This window comes from Neltuma alba, unplaced genomic scaffold (assembly GCF_004799145.2).
Source record: "Neltuma alba isolate B1F8T4 unplaced genomic scaffold, ASM479914v2 tig00012124_pilon, whole genome shotgun sequence".
NCBI classification, from domain to species: Eukaryota; Viridiplantae; Streptophyta; class Magnoliopsida; order Fabales; family Fabaceae; genus Neltuma; species Neltuma alba.
This window is the reverse complement of record NW_021636676.1, coordinates 611,422-621,090: the sequence shown is the minus strand read 5'-3', so window position 1 is coordinate 621,090 and position 9,669 is coordinate 611,422. Positions and strand designations below refer to the sequence as shown.

Below are 9,669 nucleotides of genomic sequence, written 5' to 3'. Positions count from 1 at the left end.
TTCATCCAAACACACCCTTAGTCACAAGGACAAATTTGCAAACAAGACAATATTTGGTAATCTTCCGTTCTTTGACGTAGAACCTAATTATTGGTTTATCATATTCATCAATTTTTTTAAATTATTCCTATTGATACTCCCTTAACCATAATAGAACCTAATTATGGTTTATCATATTCATCAATTTTTTAAATTATTCCTATTGATACTCCCTTAACCATAATCAAGTAAGAGATAAAGAGAAGATATTTAGAAAATAAATGGTGTTTTAGAAAAAATACATTATATTTTTTTTAATTAACTTATCTAACTTTATTACTACCTCCAGTTCTAATTATAAATCTCATTTGTAGATATAAATAAAATTTTATAACTAGGATCAGAGACAGTATATGATCAAATTAGTAAAATAGATATAAGGGGGATGTCATAACGCTTATAGCTTAAGTAATAACGGACCTATTTTAAACAAGCTAGCTGACTTCCCACCTTTTTCCTTCGGCCTGAACGGACCTGCCACCTGGAGCATACACAAAAAGATACGCGTATGAATAGTCAGATTCTCAAGCGACTGCGCCCATTTTCGTACTCATGGCATGCATTTGACAATCCTCCTCACGCTTAATATTGTTACTTAGCTGTAAATTCACATAAAAAATAGGATGTGAAAAATATAATGTGTGCCATGTGATTAAAGAGTTTAATACAATATAAATAAGAAATTTGATGTGAGTATTATTTTTCATTTAAATACTACTTTCAGTTTTCAATATTATAAAATTTAATCTATAGTATAATTTGATACTTTAACATATGATATTTTATCTGGTAAAAAGAAACTTATGATATTTTCTGTTTTCACAACTAAACGGCTCAGGTTGAATGTAACAATATTGATCATAACTCACGTTTTGTTATACTCTTCTCATCTTTAATAAGACTCATTTAACTAATTGATTAGAAAGTTAGGTAAGTTAGTTAATTATAATAAATGTGAATATTTTCTTAAAACACCATAATTATCTTCTTAATATCCCCTCTCCCTTTTCATCTGATTATGGTTGAGAGAGTATCCATAGGAGTAATTAGAGAAAATTGATAAATATAAGAAATATGTCTTATATTTAGGATCAAAACTAACTCAATAATTGGATCTTATATAAGGACCAAATTACATTGCTTACAAATATATACATTAGACTGTGAAATTTATGCTTTAAAGTGTATATTCCTGTACGGAATCAATTATTTGTTAATTTATCAATGATTAATAAAGCGACATCACATATGTATCATGAATTTCTCAGATCTTACATAATACCGTTCAATCACTGTAGGAAATCAGAGCGATCATTCTCTGACGTAGTTCGAGAGTATATTCCTAAATCGTAGTTATGTTCACATGGTTCAACTTTCAAACCCCTGTAAGAAAACGGTAACCGGGATGCGAACTAGTTATTGTCATTCTCGGGGAGCGGGGAAACTGAAAAAGGGAAATCGTCACACTTCGGTGATTTCTGTCACTCTGTTTCTGGCGATACGCGTTAGCTTTTGCGAGGTTAGGCTAAGCTCTCCGCTGTCTTTTCGTTGAAGAGGGAATCGGGATATCCAATTCCGGATCGAGTTCGGGGTCGCACAAACCACCTTGGCCATCGGTTGCGTTGATCGGTGTTGGAGGCATGGCTAGGGTTCGTGACAACTGGGAGAGGCTGGTTCGAGCGACGTTGCGGAGGGAGCAGCTGAGAACCGCCGGCCAAGGTCATGAGAGAATCTCAAGTGGGATAGCTGGCGCCGTTCCACCATCACTCGCTCAGACTACGAATGTAGAGGCGATCTTGCAGGCTGCAGATGAGATTCAATCAGTGGACCCGAATGTCGCTCGGATTCGTGAGTGGATTCATTTCATGATATCAATTTCTAACCATTTTGGTTTCTGAATTTTTTGCTGTTCACTGGTGGTGCAGCTGATGTTTCTAGTTTAAACTCCAGATAGAGAGAGAACTTAATTAAGTACTGCCAGTCTGTGGTGCTATGTGCCTTTCCTTTTCACATGTAATATCAAATTGATAGGCGAGGCGTTATTGTGTCAAGGAAGAGCTCAATGTTTCCCGTTTAACCTTATGGAGACAGATCCTATAAAATAATTACGATTATTGTCTCCCAGAAACGGAATTGCTATACAACTCTTGTGCACAGTCTGATACTCTTCCCTCTAATTTAATATTTGTTTTAGGAGGTCCTGCATATGTCACTTACATGTGGTCTGTGTTTGCATGTTTGGTAGGAAAACAAAACTAGATTCTTTATTCAATAGACCATTTACTGAGTTATCTTTCCTGTTGCTATGTTTGGGCGCACATTTTTTTATCCTTTCAACCTTGCTTGCATGTATTTTCTGATGAGTGCATTGATCAACCTTTTTATCTGTGTGCTTGTTCATTGAATTTTCAAAACATCACTTCTTTTGGCATGCATTAGTTTTTTCCCCTTACTAGTGTATACCAATAAGACCTTATGCTTTTAACTTTAGTGTGTGAGCAAGCATATAGCATGGCTCAAAATCTTGATCCCAACAGTGCTGGTAGGGGAGTTCTCCAGTTCAAGACCGGTTTGATGTCTGTAATCAAGGTATCAACTTTGAATTCTGAGTGATACGCTATGAATAGCCTTATAGTGACGTGGTTTTCAAACTTCTCTTTCAATTACCTTTTTATTGGTCAACAAATTTCCCTCTGACGGTTTTTATTTCTCTGTACTATAAGCAAAAACTTGCTAAAAAGGATGGTGGCCGCATTGATCGCAATCGTGATATCGAAAACCTGTGGGAGTTTTATCAACGCTACAAGAGACGTTACAGGGTGGATGACATTCAACGAGAAGAGCAGAGGCTGCAAGAATCTGGAACTTTCAGCTCTAATCTTGGAGAGTATGTATAACTTGGCAGTTGCAATATAGTTGTTACCTGTTTGTAGAAATACAAAGGTTCTTACATCACTAAGATAAATAAATAATGGATTTTCTTTTCTGTTTTCCCCTGCATAGAAAGGCCTGTTGCTTTATTTACAAGTTTGATCTGAAGTTAGTTTGCGTACATTAATTGAGGTCACTGTTTGTAAAAAGAAGTTGCCCATGTGTACCAAAATCTGAAGGCTTGGTTTCGCTGTATGATTTATTTATTTTTATCCAACCGACACTATTTCAGAAAGCCTGTGCAGTGTGTATCTTGGTGCCCTTGAAAGACTTTGAACCCACAGAAATTATTCCATGCCTTATTGACTGCTAAAGTTGATTGAAGTGTATATCCTTGCCTTTCTGTTTATCCAGAATGTTTGCTCAGTTTCACTAGTTATTGCATGGTGGAGGTAATTTAAAGAAGGAGCTCCGAAGAGAAGCTAATAAAGTATAACCTGGATAATTCGGGTTTCTTTATTATAAATTTCTTATGCAATTCGTGAAAGACAGGCACATGTTGTGGGTCCCACATTTTGAAAAGTAGCTTGGAATCGAGATTGGATTTGTGAATTATAAGGTGCATACTTTACTCTATTCTAATGTAATTGTGAATTATTTTGTTGTTGTAGATTGGAATTGAGATCATCTGAAATGAGAAAGGTCATAGCTACTTTGAGAGCGTTGGTGGAGGTCATGGAGGCATTGAGTAAGGAAGCTGATCCTGCTGGTGTTGGAGGGCTTATAATGGAGGAGGTACTTTGTTCTATATTTTTATAATGACTTGAAAGAGGAAAAGTACCTTGTTTATTACATATCGTTTGCTATTTATTTTTTCTTCTGTTTTAAATATTGTTTTGGTGATGTTGTTATTAACATCTAAGCCTGTCTATCACTCTTTTTGAGATAGTTGGCGGCTGGTCATGAGAGTTGATAAATCTTGCCTACTAGTTTTTCATTGGGATCGTTGAGCATTCTGTTTGAACTTGGCAAACTTTGAAGCATTCCTTGCATCAAAATGATGGTGGTTAATTCTTCTTACTCTTCTCTTTTGACCCAGTTGAGGAAAATCAAAATGTCAGGTGCAACGTTAGCTGCAGAACTGATACCTTACAATATAGTTCCCTTGGAAGCACCGTCATTGACCAATCCTATCAGATTTTTCCCAGAAGTAAGTTGATTCCTCAGAAATTTGTGGCATCCTTGATTTGTACTATCCTTTACGGTTTATTGTTTGTGCTTCATTGGTTGGCCCCATGACTGGAAGATTATTCTGGTATTCACTATGGGTACTGTGATTGAATGTTATTGTAACATGTGAGTGCTTATTCTTAATATCAGGTCAAAGGAGCAATAGCCGCAATTAGATATAATGGACAGTTCCCTAGACTTCCTGCTGGCTTTAACATATCTGGACAAAGGGATGCAGACATGTTTGACCTTTTAGAATTTGTCTTTGGCTTTCAGGTTTGCTGTAATTGCAATGTTCATACTGTCACTTGTTGGTTTAGTTTTTGAGTGGTGTAATTGTGTTTCATTGTACTTTTGGGCTGATGCATCCCCCCCCCCCCCAAAAAAAAAATCATCATTCACTGGGTTGCAGGAGTCTTTTGCAGGTATGGTTTCATGCTTGCCCAGGCAAAGGCATTATTACTCAGGGACTAATGAATGTGTTTATGTCTTTATGTACAAGACACTCCTAATAAAATATACATGCATTGATAAGTTAGCAGTGCGCTCTATTTCTCAAAACACTAAATAACAAGGGTGGTATGCGGGGAATGCTTAGGGCTTGTTTTTCATGCTGTAAGGGTTTTCTTAGAGGAATGGAAATTGACAAGAGAAAAGATGCTGGCCTAATGCTATGTTTGGTATGTAAAGAAAAGTAAATGGAACACAGTTGTAAAAGTTATTGAAAATTGAAGCTCACATCAAATGACCAAGAATTTTAAGAGAGACAGGGGAGAGAAGAGAGGAGAGAGAGGATAGATGATAGAGAGGTACGTTAAGGATAGAGGCAAAATGTACTCAACATTTGGAAACTGAGGGCAAAATGGTCGTGAGCACTTAGGTTTTATGGGAAGGTTTTTGATTCCTCAAGGGATTAGGGAGGAAAGAAGATTCTATTAATTTGGTTGAATGCTGCTTCCGTAGGAATCAAAATTCTTGCAAACTAAACATTGCAAAGTGTAACTTCCCTTTCCTATTCATTTTCTAGAGCAAATTTCCGTCATACTAAGTGGGTTGTAAATTCTCTACTGTTATGATTGAACAACACTAATTTTTGAAATTTTCTTCCACGTAGGGTATTCTGTAACACACATGTTGAAAACTCTTGGCAATTAATCTCAAATTTTCCTTGTGCAGAAAGACAACATAAGGAATCAGCGTGAAAATGTTGTTTTGATGATAGCAAATGCACAATCCCGACTTGGTATACCTACTGGTGCTGATCCAGTGAGTGCTTCTGTCAATGCAAGTTATTGTACTTTTGCTCTCTATAACTTAGCTTTTGGGTTCTAGGTGTTATATGCTTCTTTATTATCAAATGTCTTTAACATGTTAGATTGTTTAATCGACATGCAAGTGGGTTGTGATATAACTTTAGGAAAGGGATTGTCAAAAAGGTGTAGAAGTATTTGTTTTATTTGTGGTCATTCATTGAAGTTTGTCTAAAATATGCAATATTATTTATCAGTAAAGCCATTTGTTATTAGTGGATTTATTTTTCATTCATCATTTGTTAAGCATACCATCCTTTTTCTACGTTCGAGTTGGTATTTCAACTCTTTTTGTATTGAGACTTTACTATGTTTGCTTATACGATTGGGTGGACATTAGGGAAGGTCAAATTAAAGATTTCTCTGGTTGAGTGTAGGCTGTTGTAGGTTTAAGTGGTTTATTGCTTTTGGGGTTGCGTTATTCATGGAAGTGGAGAATTTGTAAGAGATGCAGAAAAGTGATGCTCATCCATAACTTAGTTTTTAATTTTATTTTTATTGGGTCAATGATTGCTTGTACAAGATATTCACTCATGTTGTAGCTCTTCCTTTAAGGGCCACTTTTATTGGTTACTCAATTGTTCAGATTTTGGTTGTCATGTATGGTATGTGGGAAGGCGACTTTGGAAAGGGATATGAAGACTTACTTTCATAAGTGTCATGTTTGGTATTCATGGATGAGTCTTCTTGTCAACTTTTGGTTGCTTCAAATGATGGAACTAGGATTCTATCAATAACCTGATGGAAAATCCCCTGCTTCCTAAGAAGCCAAAATTTATGATGGTTTTATCCTTGGTGGAAAAAGTTATTGACAAGTTTGCCCTATTGGAACCCTTGAGCAGAGCACCACTTTTCCATCAGATCATGTTCTTTGTATATCCTTCTCTTCTCTGCTGTCACCATCTCATCCCCCACCACTGCTATTGTCACCACTTTTTCCATCTTCTTTGTGAATCCTCTTCTTCTTAGCCATCTTCACATTTTTTTTGCCACCATCGCCACTTGCCTTTTGTTCTCAAATTGCTGCCGTGGTCATCGTTGTCACGTGCTCGTGGTTGTCACATCCCTATAGTTGAAGCCTTGGACCATCACTATTCGCTTATGCTCATGTCATTTCCTTACCTCCATTGTTGAAGCCTTTGATTATTGGTACCATCACTGTTAGCTCACTGCCACCACCATCGCTTTTGTGTCATTTGAATAAGCTTTATTTTATTTTCAATCTTCAGAAGTTTTATTGTTCCAAGTCTGCTATTAGCTTGTGCTTGGTGAGGAAGATGAACCAAGAACCATTTTTTCTTTTTCCTTTCTGTTTAAATTCTTTAACAATGCTCATGTGTTGTTTGATTTTTTTGGCCTTGCATTTCTATTTTCAAACATTTTATTTCTTCAGTCATACCAAACATATGAATTGGATCCCTGGTAGGCCCAGTTTCCATTTCCGTTCTCGTTCTCGTTCTCATTCTCCTTCCCATTCCATTAAACAAGGGCGCTGCTACCAAACGTGACCTTAGTTTCTTTTAGTAGATGAATGCTTCCCTGCACAAGATATTCTCTCATCTTTTAAGGCCCACTTTAACTGGTAACACAACTGTTTGGATTTTATTGGGCTTTTTAAGATCCATGTTCTGTAAGAAGTCGTACTCTTGTAAAAGGGCCAGTGACTGCATTATAAGGTATGAAGTAAGGAGAATTGTCATATTATATGATAAATGTAATGGTAATCTTTCTGCGTGATTGTCACCTACATTCACACTTCATAGCTCTTTTGAATTTCTTATGGACTAGCTGATGGACCCTTCTTTGGCACTTATCCTTTTCTTTTGTTTGGCGGAATTGTGCAGAAAATAGATGAGAAAGCAATCAATGAAGTCTTCTTGAAGGTGCTAGATAACTACATGAAATGGTGCAGATATTTGCGAATCCGACTTGCATGGAATAGGTCATCACTTGGATTATCTCATACAGTGAATAACTTTTCCTTATTGTACTATTCTTTACTGGATTTTAATTATTCTCTGCAGTTTAGAGGCCATTAACAGGGACAGAAAGCTGTTTTTAGTTTCCCTGTATTTTCTTATATGGGGTGAAGCTGCAAATGTCCGTTTCCTTCCTGAATGCCTATGCTATATTTTCCACAATGTAAGTCTCTTATTATGCTTTCTCAATTTTTGGTCATGATTGCATTTAGTGGTGTTATTGATTCAATGTATGTTAAGACTTAAGAGCATGCTATCAGAGCATGCTATCTGGATGAACTGCATTTATAGTTTGGGGCTATTTATTGTGCTGCATCAATTTTTTTCCTTTAAATGTTTTCCTTATAAAATTCTAAAATATAATATGCTGAAAGGTATTTAATTTCACTCCTTTTTCAAAGATCTCTTAACTGGTTTAATGGTTGTCCAGATGGCAAAAGAGTTGGACGCTATTTTGGATCATGGAGAAGCTAGTCCTGCTTTAAGCTGCACTAGCGGTGTTTCTGTTTCCTTTCTTGAGCAAATTATCTGTCCTATATATGAGACAATATCGGCGGTTAGTTGTTTTCTTCCCTTCTATAGTTAAGATGATTTCTTTTTTTTTATTTTTTATTTTTATGCGCATCTTTTGTAAAATTTTATGAGGAAAAAATGTATTTCTCATTAGTTTGAAGAGAATGATGCATTCTTATATACACGGAAAAAAAATGATAAACCCAATAGAGATGGTTGATCATCTATGAGTATAATGGACCATCTTGTTTTGGTGCGGTCTGGAACACAGGATGGTCCCATAGGTCATTGTGGATGATACCACTTGTTGGAATTAGGCTTTGATACCACTTGTTGGGACTAGGGAACATTTTGGAAGGAGGGAAAGTCCAATTTGTTGTTGCAACAAGAAGTCATATAAGTGGCACAACAATACATCTTAACCCAAAACTTTAAAGCTTGGTTGTGATGCCTAAAACATCACACATAGAACATTCAAATTTTTTGTTGTTTTTTTTAAGCAATGAAAGAGATAATAAACCCTAGTGGAAGGAACCTAGCTTTGATGCTATGCCATGTAGAATTTTGTGAGAAAAATGCTTTTTCTCATTGATCTTTAGAGAATGATGTGTTCTAATTAAGGTACTAAAAACTGGACCAGCCTATAAATCGGTCGAGATAGTGGGTCAAGGGTCAGTGAGTCAGATTGGAGTCAACTTAGGGTGAGATTGGTGATAATTAATTTAATGTAGTTATATAAAAATATTTTATTTTTGATAATTAAAAATAATATTTAATCCAAGAAATGTCTTAAATCAATAACTATGCTCATGTTTTTGGTTTCATTTTAACGTGTCGGTTTGTGTTTGTTGTGTGATGAGGTGTGATGGGACGCAATTTTTCCTTTTCCTTTATTTTATACTTCTGTATTTTCCTTTGTTCCTTATTCTCTCTCCTTTCTTGACTGTTTAACACGCATTACTGCTCATTAGTCATCTCTCTAGTATAAGCCAGCCTTTTCTTCTTCGCTTTCCTTCCTTCCAGTTTGAACTTCTCATGACGTTGCTCTATTTGCAGTCTCTCTCCCTCTCTCAATACAACTTGAAAAACAAATCTCCTGTTCTCACAGTCTCACTCTTCTAAAATCATTATGATCTTCTTTCTTCCATATTTTCTATTTGAAAAGCTCATTCTGATAGGAACCAGGGGCCTTTACTAGTTTATTGTTCAGTGAATTATTATGTTTTATTATGTGTTTTGTATTAACTGTTACAATTAGCGTTGGTCACATCATTATTAGTCTTATATGGATAGGATAAGGTAGTTATTTTCACTTTATGTACCATACTATAAATATCATACATGTATTCTGCCCAAAGGGGAGATGAATGAAAAACATTATTCAGTTTGCCTTAAACTTCCCCTTCTCCTAGAATTTCAGATTCCTGTTCCAGGCTCTCTCTCTTTCCTCCCTTATCTTTCTCTTTCTGTTCTCTTCTCTTCCCCTTTCTTTCTGTCCTAACTCTCAAGATCTAACACATTCTGTTATCATTGAAAAGGGCGAAGAGACTAAAACAAGAAAATACTAATTCACTCAACAACAATCACACCAATCAAAGCCCCTATTTATAGCCTTAATAACTAGATTCCCAAACTACCCCTGACCTTATCCCTAATTCCCACGTATCAATACTCCCCCCAAGAAAAAGATCCTTGCCCTCAAGGATCAGTACAAAAGTAGGGGGGAC

The 9,669-nt window shown here is 36.1% G+C and overlaps 1 protein-coding gene across 1 annotated transcript in view; it reads left to right on the top strand.

Moving 5' to 3' along the window:
* The first annotated feature begins 1,429 nt into the window (after nucleotides 1-1,429).
* The window catches only part of LOC114723161 (callose synthase 10), a 49,031-nt gene continuing 40,791 nt past the window's right edge, over nucleotides 1,430-9,669 (top strand). The window contains exons 1-10 of the mRNA XM_028909318.1: nucleotides 1,430-1,887; nucleotides 2,531-2,628; nucleotides 2,763-2,926; nucleotides 3,582-3,705; nucleotides 4,010-4,120; nucleotides 4,291-4,416; nucleotides 5,317-5,406; nucleotides 7,295-7,392; nucleotides 7,475-7,592; nucleotides 7,860-7,985. Coding sequence (XP_028765151.1) covers nucleotides 1,680-1,887; nucleotides 2,531-2,628; nucleotides 2,763-2,926; nucleotides 3,582-3,705; nucleotides 4,010-4,120; nucleotides 4,291-4,416; nucleotides 5,317-5,406; nucleotides 7,295-7,392; nucleotides 7,475-7,592; nucleotides 7,860-7,985 — 1,263 coding nt within the window. The 5' untranslated portion in view covers nucleotides 1,430-1,679. The remainder of the gene's footprint in view (nucleotides 1,888-2,530; nucleotides 2,629-2,762; nucleotides 2,927-3,581; nucleotides 3,706-4,009; nucleotides 4,121-4,290; nucleotides 4,417-5,316; nucleotides 5,407-7,294; nucleotides 7,393-7,474; nucleotides 7,593-7,859; nucleotides 7,986-9,669) is intronic.